The sequence below is a fragment of the Salmo salar genome, chromosome ssa09, assembly GCF_905237065.1.
Source record: "Salmo salar chromosome ssa09, Ssal_v3.1, whole genome shotgun sequence".
NCBI lineage: Eukaryota > Metazoa > Chordata > Actinopteri > Salmoniformes > Salmonidae > Salmo > Salmo salar.
Genome location: NC_059450.1, coordinates 13753670 through 13773267, shown reverse-complemented (window position 1 = coordinate 13773267; position 19598 = coordinate 13753670). Strand labels below are relative to the sequence as shown.

The 19598-nt window shown below is 43.8% G+C and overlaps 1 protein-coding gene across 1 annotated transcript; it reads right to left on the bottom strand.

The window, feature by feature from the left end:
- Window positions 1–1094: 1094 nt before the first annotated feature.
- LOC106610739 (gap junction alpha-4 protein) lies at window positions 1095–2695 on the bottom strand. The gene has a single exon (XM_014210267.2). The coding sequence runs from the start codon at window positions 2652–2654 to the stop codon at window positions 1095–1097; it is 1560 nt and encodes a 519-aa protein (XP_014065742.1). The 5' UTR covers window positions 2655–2695.
- Window positions 2696–19598: the final 16903 nt, after the last annotated feature.

The following is a 19598-nucleotide window of genomic DNA, read 5'->3' as shown; positions in this document are numbered from 1 at the left end:
CATAGCAAAAGGTCTGAATACTTATGTTGTTGTTTATTTTATACATTTGCAAACATTTCTAAAAACCTTTTTTCGCTTTGTCATTATGGCGTATTGTGTGTAGATTGATGAGGAAAATAATGTATTTAATCCATTTGAGAATAAAATGGGGGCTCCTGAGTGGCGCAGCGGTCTAAGGCACTGCATCTCAGTGCTAGAGGCATCACTACAGACCCTGGTTCGATTCTAGGCTGTTTCACAAACTGCCGTGATTGGGAGTCCCATAGGGCAGCGCACAATTGGCCCAGCGCCATCTGGGTTAGGGTTTAAACAAGTTCAAGCTAAATAATACTTTTATAAAAGTGAATGCTCTATATAAGCATATCAAAGTTTTTCAAGGGACATCATTACATTTTCCATGCTTTTGCATGCTCACCAACATTCTTTTATCACAATAATTTGAAGTTCTCACACTACACACATTTCTGTTGATGTGCACAATCCTTTTCCCTTTCTGCCACGGTCAACCACATAAAAAGTAACTCATTTGGAGATACTGAGCATTTGTAGGTGCTTTGAATTGAAAAGACATTGGGGAAACAGCACTGCGTATGGCTTATGCCCACACATGGCACTACGTACGCCCACGCACGGCTTGGCATGGGATGGTGGCTGTTTTTGGCTCAATCAATGATGAGTGCAGTGTTATTGATATCTCCTGTGCGTTGTTTCACTCGTAGGCAACTCCTGGGTCCTATTTTTGCTCTCGTCCCTCTTCACTTTTTCATGATAGAGGAGATATCCAAGAATACGCTCTGAAAGAGAGAGAACATTTGGGATTGAGAGAGGCTAGATAACACATTGACACTAGTCATCATGACTTACTTTCTGGAAGATTTCAAAAATGTTAGTTTTTTTTACAACATTACAAATCTATTGCAGCTTTACCAGTCAAATCTATACATCTCTCTCTCGCTTGCTCGCTCTCTCTCTCTCTCTCTCTCTCTCTTTCTGTCCCACTACCTTCCCATCTTATGCTTTGAGTCATGCTCTCATGCTCTGTTGTTATCATGCTCTGTTGTAAAAAGCTCACATTACAGAGTGTTTATGGCTCTCTAAACCACTAGGTCAGAGGCTGCCTGTCTCTTGGCTCTACTTGCCATTGACATTCTCCTTCCAGGGGGTGGCATCATGGGCATGTCCCCCATGTCGCCCAGTTCAGAGTCGGATGTCCGTAGAGAGTTGCTGCTGCAGTCACTGATGGTGGACATGCTCTCAGAGGGCATACGTGTCATGAAGCTTTGCTTCCTTCCTGGGTTAGGCAAGAGGAAGTCGCTGCCCATTGAGTTCCTCCTATCTTCCTCCAGGTCTATGTCTCTCAGAGCCAAGCTTGGTCTGTGTGTTGTCATGATGCTGGGTCTGTGTGTTGCAATAGGCACAGGTACTACTTCCATGTGGCTGGGCTGGTAGTGGTCTTGAGGGTGTAAATTGGGGTCCTTATGGTTCGGCTGACCCTGCAGGTTCCTGGGCCCACTGTCTCCATTCAAGAAAACTCCTCCGTAGGCTGGAGGGTGCTGGTCAACCATGGTGGTGGTGTGGTTCTCTTGGGCTCCCTGGAGGTGCAGGGTCTGGATCATCCCTTGGCTGGGCTGACGTTGCTGGAGCTGCTGCTGCTGCTGGTAGTACTGATGGGGCTGGAGGCCAGTGCAGTTGGCCAGGTACTGGCCTGGAGCCACGCTGTTGTGCCTGGGAACCTCGTGGTTTGGTATGTAGTGGGGAGGTGGGTCCATTGGGTTCAGATCCTCTTCAGGAATGACTTTGAAGATGGTCTGAGTCAGCGGCCCATTGTGAGAAGACAGTTTCCTCATCACACACAGTTGCTGTATCATCGCTTTCTTATTCGGCTTGTAAATCAAACTGTCGTTGTCTGCTGGGTACTTGTCTCCCTTCAGAGTCTGTTTGATTTTCTTGATGCCCAGGTGGGATATCTCCAGGAGGTTCAGGAAGAGAGACACCCCGGCAATGACGATCATGAACACCATGAACACTGTTTTCTCCGTGGGCCTGGACACGTAACAGTCCACGCTGTTGGGGCAAGGCATCGTCTCGCATTTATATAGAGGCTCCAGTCCGATGCCATACAGGATATACTGGCCCATGATGAAGCCCACCTCCACCACGGAGCGCGTTAGGATATGGATGACGTACGTCCGCAGCAGGGACCCTCTCAGTGGAGCCTTCTTCACCTTCCTCTGCTCCTCCAGCCTCTTCAACTCCTTCTCAATGCGCTTGTGTTGCTCCACCAGCGCCTCCGTCTCCCCCAGCTCTGCCTTTAGCTGGATCCTCCGCCGGTGCCTCTCCTTCTCCAGGGCGCGCAGGCGGTAGAGCGCGTGGCCCATGTAGACGAGGGAGGGCGAGGACACGAAGATGACCTGCAGGACCCAGAAGCGGATGAGGGAGATGGGGAAGGCCTGGTCGTAACAGACGGTCTTGCAGCCCGGCTGGTCCGTGTTGCAGATGAACTCGCTCTGCTCGTCGTCCCACACGTCCTCGGCCGCTACGCCCAGCACCAGCATGCGAAAGATAAAGAGGATGGTGAGCCAGATCTTTCCTACGATGGTGGAGTGGACGTGCACCTCCTCTAGGATGCTGCCCAGCAGGTTCCAGTCCCCCATAGTCTCTCCTCAATGCTCACTGGTCTCTACTGCCACATGTCCTCACACTGGAGAGAAAGAGACCAGAGGGATATCCCATCTATTTTCTTTTAACAGTTTGATTGTAACTATAGTTTAAAACATGCAATGTTTATGATTATCATGCAATAAATTGACTTAATAATCGAGACAAGCGCGGTGGAAGGAAGCCACCTCAATGGAAGACAATCCATGAAAGAAAACAAGTAGGTGGCCAGGACGATGCAGAAAAGTTTAGTGAAATATTTAAAAAATATAATACATATAATAGGAACAGATCGATCTATAGTTTACATCAGGACACACAACTGCAACATGTTTTGACTACAAAAGTCTTGTTCGGGCAGCATTGAAGAAGACCTTTGTAGTTGAAACGCAGTGAAGAATTTTACCTAAGAATTTCACTTAGTTGTTGTCATTTCAGACATGCATTCCTTGTTGTCAACTCTTTAACTTTTATGTTGGTAAGACAACTGCATTACAAATCAGCATCATGATGCAGACAGTAAGAGCAGTAGGGGACAGTAGGGTAAGTTGAGACATTTGTATATTTAGCATTCCTCCATCAAGGGAAATATAGTATTCTTTCTAACAAAGATATCTACATATATTTCAGGATGTTGTGTATCCCTGTCAATAATCAGAGGTCATGTAAACGTTACATGTAAACATAGCTTGTCCAAAAAAAGTGGTCTCTTCCCCCAGGTATGGGGTAAGTTGAGCCGCGGGCCAGGGTAATTTAAGCCACCTTCAAATTTCTGTACTGAATGAAATGTTATCACTAACTTTTTAAAACCACGTCTATCTGACATTTTTAACATAGGCCCTGTTGTTAGCTCATATCCCAGCAATAATGCCTTGCATTACGCCTGGGAAGACAACGCTTCAATTTGTTCAACTTGCCATTGGCTCAACTTACCCCAAGGCAAACATTTTGACTATATTAGCCCACAAGGCTACAATGACGCACTTTCATGCTAGGTTTAGGACCTCATATTGAAGCTTATAGAGACCCCAACTGATGTATAGAATCATCTTAAAATGGTCTTCTTTGGTATAGATACAAGCATCATGAAACCTCTAAAACAACACATTCATTTGATTTGGTGAAAATCAGTTTTCTGAACCTAACTTCCTTACCACTCTTTCCATGTGGTTTCTTACATCACAGACTCCATGAAATTGTAACTTCTTCCTAAATATTGAGTCAAATGGTTTCCTAGAGTGTTGATCAACTTACCCCTTTACACCTACTCTCCCCTACAATTTTTTTTTTACAGAAGTCAATACATAATTTCAACGCAAAGAAAAACAAGCACTTACATATCAATGGTATGGGTACTTTCTTTGCCTCTCAATGCAAAACATGTTTCCCACTCGCCAAAATCACATGCTTGGTATGGTTACCCCATGGAGAAGTTGGTTTCCTTTGCAAAAGCACATATCTCCCTGAGTCAGTCAGTCCGCCACACAGAGTGACTGTTCTGTGTTCTACCGTGCTGCTGTTGCACACAGGGTTCACAGGATGTGAGGATTGATCTGCAACCGACGGGAGGGACAATGCCCCATGGCACATCTTGCCAGGCAATTGTTGAATCCTGCTTGCAACGGCCTGCTCTCACACCAACCAACAGTGCCAACCCAGCTAGTGCCCTCTAACCCCCATTAATACCCCTCTCGCTGGAAGAGAGGGTATATTTGTGTATTGTTTTACGTTCCCACAATGCTCCCATTTCGGCCCTTTAGTTAGAATAAGAACCATCCTAAGTAGAAGCTTCAGATATTGACATTTTGAGGCAAAAGTATATAATCCCTCATATCTGATTAATGTAATGCATAATCTATAATGCCAGACACACTGGTTCAATGAGTCATGTCCAGTTTCATAGTTCGCTGCATGGGGAGTTGTTGTTTTTTGGAGTGTGTGTTCTAACCCCCTGTCTGCCGAAAGAGAACACCATAGTGCAAAATATACTCAATCTATCCAATCCAACTACTGAATACCATAGGGATAGGTTATATAATGAGTTAGTACAATTTGGTGTGAGTTGGTCGGTGTGATCTCTATTTTGCTTTGCATTTCAAAGTATTGGTTATGTCCTGTTGAGTATTGTCTATCAAAAACAACACACCATGCAAACTTAATTGTATGCTCACTTTGGTTTACAGTGCAATATTCCTGAACTGGTTTTATCCACTGAAAATGTATGTATTGAACTCCCCTTCTATCTGTTTGGGACTAAAGGCATCCATGAAGATAACCACGATAACCATGAAGATAAGCAGAGAATCACATAACCTTGTCGTGAAGTTCAATTGTGTGGTTCTGAAGTTATTCTACACAACACAAACCCCCCATACCCATGCTAAGTAATAGTACACAGTAGTAGTTGAGCTGCTGCTGCTGCTGCATAAAAAGACCAGCCAAGCCTCAGGGCTTTAATTAGCTTTCCATTGCACACTGACAGAGTCAATGGAGGATTGATTTGATTTTCCCTTGCAGAAGCTTCAACAGCAAATGCCAGATGTCACATCGGGACGTTGCATTACATAACGAGTTCATCTAGTACTTAGCTAGCGATCCATAGGGGCTGAGCCTGGATTTGTTGTTGTCTATCTGTGTTTCTGATGCCCAGACCTGCATCCATATGTTTTCATCTGATTAGCTTCTCCTTTTTCTGTTCTGACTGAACGACATGCATTTAGTCATTTGTTCTATTGCTCACTGTTAATGTTATTGACCCAACAGAGATGTCAATAACATGCGTTCATCAAAAAGTTATTAGACAAAGGTATTTGGCCATTGAGCATATGATATGATTGTTGCAGTTCGCAGGTACAGGTCGACCTTTAAACTTTAACAAGGTCATACATTTGGATGGTGACATACAATATTTTATATCAGTAGTTGCTACATCCATTTTTGGACTTATGCATGAATGATATGTACGACATTGATTATTGAAGAATGTAACTTATAAATGCCTCATGAGTTCAGTTCAAATGTACTACCCCATCAGAACCCAAAATGTAAGCTTGGTTTACTCCGACGTTTGTAAACAACTACTGTACTACTGCGTGGCTGCACACGACTCTAACACCACATCGTTAAGTTTGCTGACGAGACAATGGATTTAGGCCTGATCACCAATGACGATGAGACAGCCTATAGGGAGGAGGTCCGAGACCTGGCAGTGTGGTGCCAGGATAACAACCTCTCCCTCAACGTCAGCAAGACAAAGGATCTGATTGTGGACTACAGGAAACGGAGGGTCGAGATCGCCCCCATTCACATTGACGGGGCTGTAGTGTCCACATCACTAAGGACCTGTCATGGTCCAAACACACCAACAGTCATGAAGAGGGCACGACAATGCCTCTTCCTCCTCAGGAGGCTGAAAAGATTTGGCATGGGCCCTCAGATCCTCAAAAAGTTCTACAGCTGCACCATTGAGAGCATCATGACTCGCTGCATCACAGCTTGGTATGGCTACTGCTTGGCATCTGACTGCGAGGCGCTACAGAGAGTAGTGAGTAGTGACTCCAGCCACCCAAGTCACAGTCTGTTCTCTCTGCTACCGCATGGCAAGTGATACCGGAGCACCAAGTTTGGGACCAAAATGCTCCTTAACAGCTTCTACCCCAAAGCCATAAGACTGCTGAACAGTTGATGAAATTGCTACCCAGACTTTCTGCTATTCACCCTCTACCTACATGCAAGGAGTACTTCAATCAATCACCTAACCAAACCTACATGTACACTACCATTCAAAAGTTTGGGGTCAGTTAGAAATGTCCTTGTTTTTGAAAGAAAAGCACATTTTTTGTCCATTAAAATAACATCAAATTGATCAGAAATACAGTGTAGACATTGTTAATGTTGTAAATGACTATTGTAGCTGGAAACGGCAGATTTTTTACTGGAATAGCTACGTAGGCGTACAGAGGCCCATTATCAACAACCATCACTCCTGTGTTCCAATGGCAAATTGTGTTAGCTAATCCAAGTGTATCATTTTAAAGGCTAATTGATCATTAGAAAACCCTTTTGCAATTATTTAGCACAGCTGAAAACTGTTGTTCTGATTAAAGATGCAATAAAACTGTCCTTCTTTAGACTAGTTGAGTATTTGGAGCATCAGCATTTGTGGGTTTGATTTCAGGCTCAAAATGGCCAGAAACAAAGCACTTTCTTCTGAAACTCATCAGTCTATTCTTGTTCTGAGAAATGAAGCCTTTTCCATGTGAGAAATTGCCAAGAAACTGAAGATCTCGTACAACGCTGTGTACTACTCCCTTCACAGAACAGCGCAAACTGTCTCTATCCAGAATAGAAAGAGGAGTGGGACAACTGAGCAAGAGGACAAGTACATAAGAGTGTCTAGTTTGAGAAACAGATGCCTCACAAATCCTCAACTGGCAGCTTCATTAAATAGTACCCGCAAAACATCAGTCTCAACGTCAACAGCGATGAGGCGACTCCGGGATGCTGGCCTTCTATCTTCTATGTATTTATATGTGTATGTATATGTGTGTATGTATATGTACAGTATATACGCTACCGGTCAAAAGTTTTAGAACACCTACTCATTCAAGGGTTTTTCTTAATTTTTTATTATTTTCTACATTGTAGAATAATAGTGAAGACATCAAAACTATGAAATAACACATATGGAATCATGTATTAACCAAAAAGGAATGGAAGACCCAGAGTTACCTATGCTGCAGAGGATAAGTTCATTAGAGTTACAAGCCTCAACATCAACTGTTCAGAGGAGACTGTGTGAATCAGGCCTTCATGGTCAAATTGCTGCAAAGAAACCACTACTAAAGGACATCAATAAGAAGAAGACACTTGCTTGGGCCAAGAAACACGAGCAATGGACATTAAATCAAAATCAAAATCAAATCAAATTTATTTATATAGCCCTTCGTACATCAGCTGATATCTCAAAGTGCTGTACAGAAACCCAGCCTAAAACCCCAAACAGCAAGTAATGCATGTGAAAGAAGCACGGTGGCTAGGAAAAACTCCCTAGGAAAAACTCCCTAGAAATGCCAAAAACCTAGGAAGAAACCTAGAGAAGAACCAGGCTATGAGGGGTGGCCAGTCCTCTTCTGGCTGTGCCGGGTGGATATATTAGACCTGTGGAAACTTGTCCTTTGGTCTGGAGTCCAAATTGTAGATTTCTGGTTCCAACCACCGTGTCTTTGTGAGATGCTGTGTGGGTGAACGGATGATCTCCGCATGTGTATTTCCCACCGTAAAGCATGGAGGAGGAGGTGTTATGGTGTGGGGGTGCTTTTCTGCTGACACTGTCTGTGATTTATTAAGAATTCAAGGCACACTTAACCAGCATGGCTACCACAGCATTCTGCAGCGATACGCCATCCCATCTGGTTTGGGCTTAGTGGGACTATCATTTGTTTTTCAACAGGACAATGGCCCAGCACACCTCCAGGCTGTGTAAGGGCTATTTTAACAAGAAGGAGAGTGATGGAGTGCTGCATCAGATGACCTGGCCTCCACAATCCCCCGACCTCAACCAACACTCAACAAAGAGCTGCAGTTTAGTTTCAGAGTGGGTGGCAAGGAATAAGTTAGCCCTAAATATCTCTAAAACTTAAAGCATTGTATTTGGAACAAAACACTCACTAAACCCTAAACCTCAACTAAATCTTGTAATAAATAATGTGAAAATTGAGCAAGTTGAAATGACTAAACTGCTTGGAGTAACCCTAAATTGTAAACATATTGATGCAGTAGTAACTAAGATGGGGAGAAGTCTGTCTATAATAAAGCGATGCTCTGCCTTCTTAACAACACTATCAACAAGGCAGGTCCTACAGGCCCTAGTTTTGTCGCACCTTGACTACTGTTCAGTCGTGTGGTCAGGTGCCACAAAAATGACTTAGAAAAATTGCAATTGGCTCAGAACAGGGCAGCACGGCTGGCCCTTGGATGTACACAGAGAGCTAATATTAATGCATCTCAATCTCTCCTGGCTCAAAGTGGAGGAGAGATTGACTTCATCGCTACTTTTGTTTATGAGAGGTTGATTGCACCGAGCTGTCTGTCTAATCTACTGGCACACAGCTCGGACACCCATGTATACCCCACAAAACATGCCACAAGAGGTCTCTTCACAGTCCCAAAGTCCAGAACAGACTATGGGAGGCTAAATAGAGCCATGACTACATGGAACTCTATTCCACATCAAGTAACTCATGCCAGCAGTAAAATAAAAAAATAAAAAAAACAGATAAAAAAAACACCTTATGGAACAGTTGGGACTATGAAGCAACACAAACATTGGCACAGACACACACACACACACACACACACTATGCATACACATGGATTTAGTACTGTAGATAGGGAGTATGGGCCTGAGGGCACACAGTCTGCTGGGAAATCTGTGAATGTATTGTAATGTTTTTTAAATTGTATAACGTGCCTTAATTTTGTTGGACCCCAGGAAGAGTAGCTGCTGCTTTGGCAGCAGCTAATGGGGATCCATAATAAATACAAAAAATACAAATTCAAATATAAATTGAGATGGTTTGGGATGAGTCGGACCACAGAGTGAAGGAAAATCAGCCAACAAGTGCTCAGCATATGTGGGAACTCCTTCAAGACTGTTGGAAAGGCATTCCAGGTGAAGCTGGTTGAGAGAATGCCAAGAGTGTCTAAAGCTGTCATCTAGGCTATTTGAAGAATCTCAAATATAACATATTTGTTAAACACTTGTTTGGTTAGTACATGATTCCATATGAGTTATTTCATCGTTTTGATGTCTTCACCATTATTCTACAATGTAGAAAATATAAAAAAGAAAGAAAAACCCTTGAATGAGTAGGTGTTCTAAAACTTTTGACCGGTAGTGTATATATATTTGCAAAGAAATATGTGGGGGATTGGAAGTGATGCAGACAATTACATTGATGGAAGCTACAATCTATACTAGCAGTATTAAAGCTGATATGCTCCCTAAAAAGAATAAAAATTAACAGTGGCGGGGAAGCCGCTTTGTTATTGTTTCAACATTGTTGTGATAATACTCAGAAACAACATCCACACTAACGCCCGTTAGTGCCACTCAATGTATTAGCTTAACTCTTACACCTCTTTTGTACTTACAATCTCCCTACTGTAGTATGTACCTTGGTACTCACACACAGGATATGGGCCTTTCTAGTAGAATAGTGTATAACAGTTGTCAGCTTTAAATCTGAATTCTTATAGCTTCTGCGTCAAAGTCTTTATTATGCGGCCGTACCACACAAAATGTTACTAAACAGTCCACTTCCATTTTGCTACCTTCAGGATGTTCACATAGAGTAGACCCTGATTGGCCATACTATCGCTGACGGTGGTGCTCCTAAAGGTTGAGGTCATGTAAGGATGTTCTATGTTGTGCCGTAGCAATCCGTCAATACTTGTAGAGAACACATGATGTACTGTGGGATCACAGAGTGGTTTATAAAAAGTGAACAATACCAAGGGCCATAGCAGCCCTCATTAAACCCTGTGATCATAGACAGGATCAATAAAGAAAACACACAAGGCAGGCAGCACTCATAGATACAGCAGATACACTACATGATACACTACATGACCAAAAGTATGTGGACACATCTCATTCCCAAATCATGGGCATTAATATGGAGTTGGTCCCCCCTTTGCTGCTATAACAGCCTGGGAAGGCTTTCCACTAGATGTTGGAACATTGCTACGGGACTTGCTTCCATTTAGCCACAAGAGCATTAGTGAGGTCGGGCACTGATTTTCGGTGATTAGGCCTGGCTCGGAGTCGGTGTTCCAATTAATCTCAAAGGTGTTCGATGGGGTTGAGGTCAGAGCTCTGTGCAGGCCAGTCAAGTTCTTCCACACCGATCTCTACAAACCATTTCTGCATGGACCTCGCTTTGTTGCTCAGGGGCATTGTCATGCTGAAACAGGAGAAGGCTTTCCTCAAACTGTTGCCCTAAAGTTTGAAGCGCAGAATCATCTAGAATGTCATTGTATGCTGTAGCGATAAGATTTCCCTTCACTGGAACTAAGGGTCCTAGCCTGAACCATGAAAAACAGCCCAAGATCATTATTCTTCCTCCATCAAACCTTACAGTTGTCAGTATGCATTGGGGCAGGTAGCGTTTTCCTGACATTTGCCAAACCCAGATTTGTCCGTTGGACTGCCAGATGGTGAAGCGGGATTCTTCACTCCAGAGAACTTGTTTCCAGTGCTCCAGAGTCCAATATTGGCGAGCTTTACACCACTCCAACCGACACTTGGCGCTGCGCGTGGTGATCTTAGGCTTGTGTGCGGCTGTTTGGCCATGGAAACCCATTTCATAAAGCTCCCGACGTTGCTTCCAGAGGCAGTTTGGAGTGTTGCAACCGAGGACAGATGATTTTTACGTGCTACGCGCTTCTGCACTTGGTCCCGTTCTGTGAGCTTGTGTGGCCAACCACTTCGCGGCTGAGCCGTTGTTGCTCCTAGACGTATCCGCTTATCAATAAGAGCACTTACAGTTGTTGGGTTCTGAGAATATGAAATGTACTTATTCATGTCACTGAGGGAGAGAGGGGAATGTATAACGTTTGCATTTTATCAGGATATGTTATTGTTAGCCATCAGGGATCCTATGGGAGGAAGAAAGACACAGTCTGATACGAGTCAACATGTCAGCCGTGAGTTGGGGAGGAGTGAGCACTTTGGGGCGAGAGGTCAGGTCAGATGAAGTGAGGAAGAACAGATATCACTAAGGTTCTGTCTCGCAACAGAGATGCATTGGCTGTTCAGATGTGTAGGAGGAGACTCTGCATAGGAGAAAGGGTTAAATATTAGTGCTTGTGTGAATATGTCTTTGTCTGTTCAGCTGTTCGATGATGAATAAATGAATAAAATTGGTTTAAGCTTGCAGTGTCCTGCGAGTTCTTACTCTGATATTTAGAACCTAACACAGTTGACTGGGGAAGCTCTAGCAGGGCAGAAATTTGACAAACTGACTTGTTGGGAAGTTGGCATCCGGTGATGGTGCCATGTTGAAAGTCACTGAGCTCTTCAGTAAGACCATTCTACTGCCAATGTTTGTCTATGGCGATTGCATGGCTGTGTGCTTGATAGCTGAATCCACTAATTTGAAGGGGTGTCCACATACACATTAATTACCAATTGATTACCAGTACTTTTCACACACATACTTACAGTATATCACACAAGGTGTAGAAAGCAAACACAATTCAGAGTGAGAGAGTAAGAAAGCGAGAGACAGAGATTCAGAGTGTTTAATAGTGACATGGACAGGGTTGCAGGTGTGACTGCAGGGTATAGTGAAAATCTTAGGTTTCGAGCTCCAAAATACAGGACTAAGTGAGAGCACAAGAGAGGGGCCACAGTGCATATTAAATCATTACAGATATAGACAGATCATTCTCGATCCATACCTCACTGTACAGTAAGATCTAAATTGCTGCTTATTGGCACATGTGCCCTGTGCTCTGGCACGAGAAGGCAGGTTTCCGGGGGCTGTTCCCATAGTAACTGAGGGGATTTGATTATAAGGCCCGGGTAATCCTGGTGGGAGGAGTTTGTGTAAAGTATGTCACACTGTTTGCTTAGTGAATACTACTTCCTCCTGATTCAGCTCACACAGAGTTTCAAACCCAGGACCTCTGCTAGAACACATGACCACCATCCTGAAGCATCTTACCAGTCGCGCCTGGCAGAAATCTAGCTGCTCGCTGGCACAAGTGGGGACACTTCAGGCTGAGGATTAAGGTTCACATCTCCAAGTGCCACATTCCCTGCTCAAACTTACTCAACAGCGATCCCAGCACAACTGTTGATTCAAGTCACTAGGCACCACTGTAAAGGACATCACACTACTTGCTTAGCAAGTACCACTTCTTCCTGATTTAGCTCAAACTAGCCTCGAACCCAGGACCTCTGCTTTGCTAGCACACATGACCACCCTCCTGAAGCATCTTACCAGTCACGCCACGTGAAAAGCTAGCTATTGGTTCAGAATGAGGAGTATGTTTCACACATCTGCCCTACGTTTTCACCAGGTGAACAGTGATTGCATTCGTTTTGGAACCGAGCTGCGTCTCAGGTGTGAGCCAGGTGCCCTGTTTAAAGCCCATGGCGAATTTGACTCAAAACAAAAGTGACATAGCCAAAGATAGATTAAGCATGTGGAGTAATGCATAGGACTCTTTGTTTTCACATGCAAAGGTGATTGCCTTTGATAAAAAACGCTTTATCTGGTGCGCCGCGGCTCAGGTTAATAAAACTCCCTCAATGTCAGAATTCATGTTGTCAACCATGGTTGGCATCAATTCTCTGTGCTCCCATTGGTCCTGAGCAGTTCCAACCCCTCCTCCAGGCTAGTGATTCTCTGCAGGAGTCTGGCCCTGTCCTGCTGTGCACTGAGCCCCGCCTGCATGCTGCTTGGCCCCCCTGGGACTTTCATCCAGTACCAGCACTCCTGCTGAGTGGAAATTGTCAGTCACCAAGAAGAGAAGTACAGGTTGAAAAATAGTTGGGAAGAGATGTTCGATGTGCCAATTCCATAGTACATGATTTATGAACTGATACACAAAACAACACAGGATTCAAAACATGTAAATTATTATACAACATTCTTGCAACCAATAGAATGTTATGCATATGGGGGATACAACCATCCCAGCTCTATAGATTTTGCTGCGAAGAGACAGAATCATTAGATCACTTGTTTGGTGCTGCCCATACGTAGCTTGTTTCTGGTCACAGGTTCAGGAATGTCGGAGGAATTTAAACATTTAGCACTGCTGGGTGACTTGAAAATCAAGGACTAATATAATAATGCTCTTAGTAAAAATGTTAATCTTTAATTTATGATCTGTAGAAATTATGAGAATAGAAAGGTTCAGAACTTTTGGGAAACATCAAATAGAAATCAAAACTGGATGGTTTTCAGAGATAGATGGGAAGAGTTGAGGGTAGCTGAAGGATAGGACTAAAAACAAAACAAAAAGATAACTAATGTAAAGTATACCGTGTCTGTAAATTGTATATATTTAGTATGTATAAGCTGAAAGTTGAAGGCTAAGTATTGTTGTCCATTAGTTTACTCCAAGTAGGGGTGGGGTGGTGAAGTAAAGGGGAAGGGTGGTGGGGTAAAGGGAAAATAATAAAGAAGGAAAATATATATATATGGGTGATTGGAAATCATGCAGAGAATTACATTGATAGAACCCACAATCTATCCGCAATATCGAAGCAGTTTTTTCTTGTTAATTTTTCAACTTTTTATCTTGATATTATTTTATATAGACAAAACATAATTACACATTTATTCTGTTGTTTTTTAATCTACTGAGTTCACATGGTACCCACATGGTATTTCAATTCAGTAAGTTCATGTGGTGTGAGAATACATATACATATTATTGTAGCCCCAAAATCAGTCATCTCCACAGCATATAAATTACTCATCTTCATACTGAATTGGGGCTCAGTACTGGTTCCAAAGATTAGCCTCCTGTGGCCCTGGCCGTGGTCCCAGTTCCTTGGGGGACACAGGGTGCTGATGACACTGCTGGAGCAGCCCTCCCCACTCTGCCCCAGAATAGCAGACGCCATGTGATTCTGGATGCCAGCAGAGCTCAGGAGCCCTGAGAATGGAGCTCTCCATTGGTCACCATTAATTTAGCAATTACTATATATGTGCCCACTGCTGGCAGTAATCTCTGAAGAAAATCGATGAACCCAATGGGAGGCTCTGCTGTGCGTTAGCTGTCTTAAAGTTAGGGTGCACTATTTAGGATCTTAACCAGTCAGGATCCCTCAGATATCTAAAGGATCCTATGCATCTGGCATAGGATACAATAAAGAACCCTTGTTCTGTAGTAGCTAAATTCCTAACTGATGTCTTAAAGTAAAATTTCAGCCTGTTTTTATGGCTTTTGGCGTGCCTGGTGATCAGTGGTGACCCTTCATTCAGGGCAAGTGAGGCAGAGCCCCACCTGTTTTGAGCCCCACCTGTTTAGCTGAATAAAATACGTAGTATCACATTTCAAGGAAGACCCAAATGCAGACAGTGTTGAAGTAACAAAAGTTTATTACTATAACAGGCAAAACGACAGATCAAGGGCAGGCAGAGGTCAGTAATCCAGATCAGATTCCAAAAGGTACAGAACGGCAGGCAGTCTCGGGGTCAGGAGACAAAGGGCTGTGAGACATGGGTTTGATCCTAGACACATGAAAAGTGGGATGTATACGGGATGGGATGGGTACGGGGCAACAGAAGACGAACAGCAGAGGGGCTAATGATTTTGGAGATGGGGAAAGGGGCAATAAACCGGGGGGGAAGTTTGTGGGAGTCCACCCGGAGGTGCAGATCTTGGATGGACAGCCATACCCTCTGCCTGAGACGATACCGGGGAGTCGGCGTCCGGTGGTGGTCTGCTTGTTGTCGATACCTGAAGGAAGGGTGTTACGGGCGTATTCGACCCACACTAGTTGCTGGCTCCAGGTGGTGGGGTTCACGGAGACCAGGCAGTGAAGTGTTGTCTCCAGGTCTTGGTTGGCTCGCTCCATTGTCACGGAGAGAGGCTGCCCGGCTTCATCAAAACGCCCGCAGTGTGGCAAACTATGCAGTGGATTTCCGCACGTTGGCAGCTGAGAGTGCCTGGAACCCGGAAGCGCTGTTCGACATGTTCCTGCACGGAGTATCGTAGGAAGTAAAGGATGAGCTTGCAGCTCGGGAACTACCGATGGATTTCGACTCGCTCATCGCCTTGACCATTCGGATCTATGGGTGACTACAGGAGCGAAGGAAGGAGAGGATGTTCGATATCACTCACCCACCTTGCCTCCGAGGCATCCCGGAAGTCTCCGACAGCTCCGTTGCCGAGAGAACCCAAGGCTTCCAGAGTTCCCCCTAGAATCTCCGAAGGCTGCCGATTCACCTCTTCCCGAACCGATGCAACTAGGCAGAGCTAGGTTGTCCCCGGCCGAATGGCTATACAGGCTTCACACGAAGAGTTTCTTGTATTGCGGGACTACCGGTCATTTCGTGTCCACCTGTCCACTAAAAGACCAGGCTCACCATTAGGAGCGAGTACTCTGGTTGGCCATACGGAGAACTTTTCCTCTCCCCTTACTCGCACCCCATTTCATGTCATCTTGCTGTAGGGGAACCAGTCAAAATCTCTCCGGGTACACATCGACTCTGGGGCCGATGAGAGCTTTATGGACCCTACCCTGATGTCCGAGCTGGGCATCCCAACTCAGCCCCTCTCCATTCCCATGGACATTAGAGTGCTGGACGGGCGCTCTATAGGCCGGGTCTATCATGACACAAGGCAAGATCCAGATGCAGACACAGGAGGCAGATGGTTGGAGTTTAAGATGTTTAATAATCCAAAAGGAGTAGGCAAGAGAATGGTCGTGGACAGGCAAAAGGTCAAAACCAGTTCAGAGTCCAGGAGGTACAGAGTGGCAGGCAGGCTCGAGGTCAAGGCAGGCAGAATAGTCAGACAGGCGGGTACAGAGTCCAGAAACAGGCAAGGGTCAAAACTGGGAACACTAGAAAAAGGAGAATGCAAGAAGCAGGAGAACAGGAAAAAAAACGCTGGTTGACTTGGAAACATACAAGACGAACTGGCACAGAGAGACAGGAAACACAGGGATAAATACACTGGGGAAAACAAGTGACACTTGGAGGGGGTGGAGACAATAACAAGGACAGGTGAAACAGATCATGGTGTGACAGGGTCACCCACAATACCACCCCATACCACCCGCTCAAGTCAGCACAGCCTGCCCCGGGACGTCTTCCTGGGAAGACGGAAGTTGCCCCGGACCTCTCTGCCATTCCCACAGAGTACCAGGACCTCCTGGAGGTGTTCAGTAAGACCCGGACCACTTCGCTTCCGCCGCACCGACCCTATGATTGCGGGATCGACTTTCTCCCAGGCATCACTCCGCCCCAGGAACAACTGTACTCTCTGTCGGGTCCAGAGACCAAGGCTATGGAGACCTACATTGAGGACTCCGTAGCTGCAGGGTTCATCCATCCTTCTGCCTCCCCCACCGGCGCAGGGTTCTTCTTGTGGAGAAGGAGTACCCTTGCAAAGCACTCACTATTTTGCTTCCCCTGCCTGCTATTCAGGGAGTGTGTGGTCCAAGTCTGGGTTTGAAGATTTAAAACATCTGTCTGAAAGGGTCTCTTTTCCAAGCTTAAAAGGATAAACATTCACACACAACACCATGGTCCAGAAAAGGTTAAATAGATTGCCCATGCTGTCAATCCAGCATGACTTCTGTCGCGTTCAAAATAACTAGAAACTCAGAACTGGGAAATCTCAGACAAGTCAACTGCTCCGACTGGGAAAATACTGTCATCCAACTCAGAATTCCAAATAGGGAACTCTGGCCTCTTTCAACCTTGTTTTTTTCAGAGTTCCCAGTTTTGTTGAAAGCACCATAAATCCAGAGAATGCCAGACTCTGATGACAAAATTTGATGACAACATTTGCCCACAAGATGGACCGGCGTGCCATCTTCCTGTTCAAGTGAGCACAGCACAACAATGGTGAGTCCAAAAATGTATTGTATGCTACTGCATAAATGATGTAATATGCCAGGGAGATATGTATACTGTAGCTAAGAAAGTAATACTTAGTGTATGTTGTATAGTAAGTTGTTAGTAGCCCATGTGCCTCACCCTAATAATTTGGACCCTTTCCCCCTCAGAACTTAGCCTACTGTTCTGACTTGGGGGTGCACATGTAGCCTATAGTCTGTTTTAGAGAAATATCATCATCGAATATTGTAAGAGCTTTCTTTGTCTGCTTATATGCCCCCTTTATTTATCCTAGGGTTCTGACTTTGTGTACAGGGAGAATACTGTAAGAACGTCCCATGTTCTGAATTATGTCGCAGTACATTTCAAAAGTGCTGAACAAATAGTTATATTGACTACATCCATCTTAGCTCGCTCATTAATGTCTTAATTGAAATTCTTATCCGCTCATCATTCATTTATGCTATAGTTTGTACATCTCAATTGTTATAGGGCTGTTGCTTATATAAGTCTATCTCATTAGTATCTTATTCATCATTTTGGCAATGTTGGAATGATTTCATTGCTTTGCTTACTTTGTGTATTATAATTAGCTCATATGCTTTTCTTGATGAGGAAGAGATACTATATAATGTTGTTGGGTCTGTAACCAGGTTTGCCAGTGACAGTCTCTTCCCATTCACATATTTGTTTTCAACAAAAAGTTCAGTAATAGACCCAAGTAATTCCAGTTGATATTACAATGGTTGTTCTGTTTGCGCAATGTGCTGTCTGTGCGTCATTACATTGTATATAAAAGTGGATCCTCATGATTGTATTTTCTTTCCTTTTTAGAACACATAGGCCTAATAAAATACTTAAAATGGTAGGCTAACCGAGTCTCTCTCACTCTCTCTCTCTCCCTCTCTCTCTCTCTGCAGACTTAAAGAAGAGTAAAATTAAGGCCTCAACATCTTGTTGAATTTATTTGAACTCATTATATTATTTGAATTTCTGTCGGTGTCCATTTTGAAAGTCCTGAGCGAGTAGGCCTATCTCGTCGCAGCTCGTTTGCTTGCACTTGCTTATAATTAGAGCTAAGTGTTAATGACATAAGAATAAACATTATGACTTTACCGAACATAAATGTAATAATATTTGAGTATGGTTCAAACCTCATTGCGGTTCTTATCGACTTACACAAATCCACAAGGAGTCAGTAGTAACCACATTTTTTAAAGCAAGTCAGACACATCAGCTATGGTTTTTAAAAAGGTAGGAAATTAGGTTGGATGAACTGTTTTGCTGGTAGAGAAGGCTCCGCTGATAGCCAGGCGTAGCGGTGGTAAGGATTCACTCCATGGTGCTGAAAGGAAAGCTCTGCTGTTGGGACAGCTTTATGTAGGCCCTAACAGTTTGTGGGCACCTTTTTGTCACTGTTATAGTGCAATTAATATATTGTTCAGTGTTGTGTAGTGACTATGCTGGCATGCATCTAAAAAAATATATTTTTGAATTTGCCTCACCTACATGCTAAAATCGCCACTGCTGGTGACATCACCAGGCAGTAAATGAGTTAATAGACCAATAAGAAAGAGAGTCCCAAACCTCTCTGCCTATAACAGCTAGATTTCCGTTTTCCCCTTCGTACTCAGACCACTCCGAGACAGTCCTAGCAAAATTCTTGCTTGAGAAATTTCTCTTCACTGAGAAGCTTTATTTTAATCAGTTTAATTGAAAACAATCACAATTAGGTACTTAATTTTCACCCAGAAATGATTTGATATTGAGATCAAAACAGCTGAATTGGGCCATTAATTGAGAGGTTTGATCCACTCCTGATTTTGTTCATCATAACAGAAATGATGAGCTTGTTCAGTTCACAACTACAACAGCTGCAACTGGTTCTGGCTCTCTACTGCTCATGCACAGTCAGGTCTGGGTAGTAATAGATTACATGTAACAGGGATGACGAATCGGATAAAAAATGAAGTAGCCTGGAATCAGCCCTGATTACTTAAAAAAAATGTGCAATCGGATTACAGTTACATCCTTAAAAACAGCTGATTACATTTTGGATTACTTTATCTAATATCAGAAGGAACATATTATACAACTTTGTCAGCAATGCTGTCACCCTCAAGACTTCACACATTAAGGGTGGATGGCTTCTATTGTATTCAAACTGGTTGAATGAATAGGTAGGGCGGAACATTTACACCTGGCCCACTGAACAATCAGATCATTAAATGTACTGTTAGGTTAATCAATTACACAACTATCAGAAATATAATATTTAGAGTTACAATCTAACTAGCCACTTCCTCTGGTGGTCAATTGTGCTGCGTTCATAACCAAGTGGGAAGT

Excerpts from the sequence above, each read along its gene's own strand:
- LOC106610739 (XM_014210267.2), bottom strand. The coding sequence starts at position 2,654 with ATGGGGGACTGGAACCTGCTGGGCAGCATCCTAGAGGAGGTGCACGTC.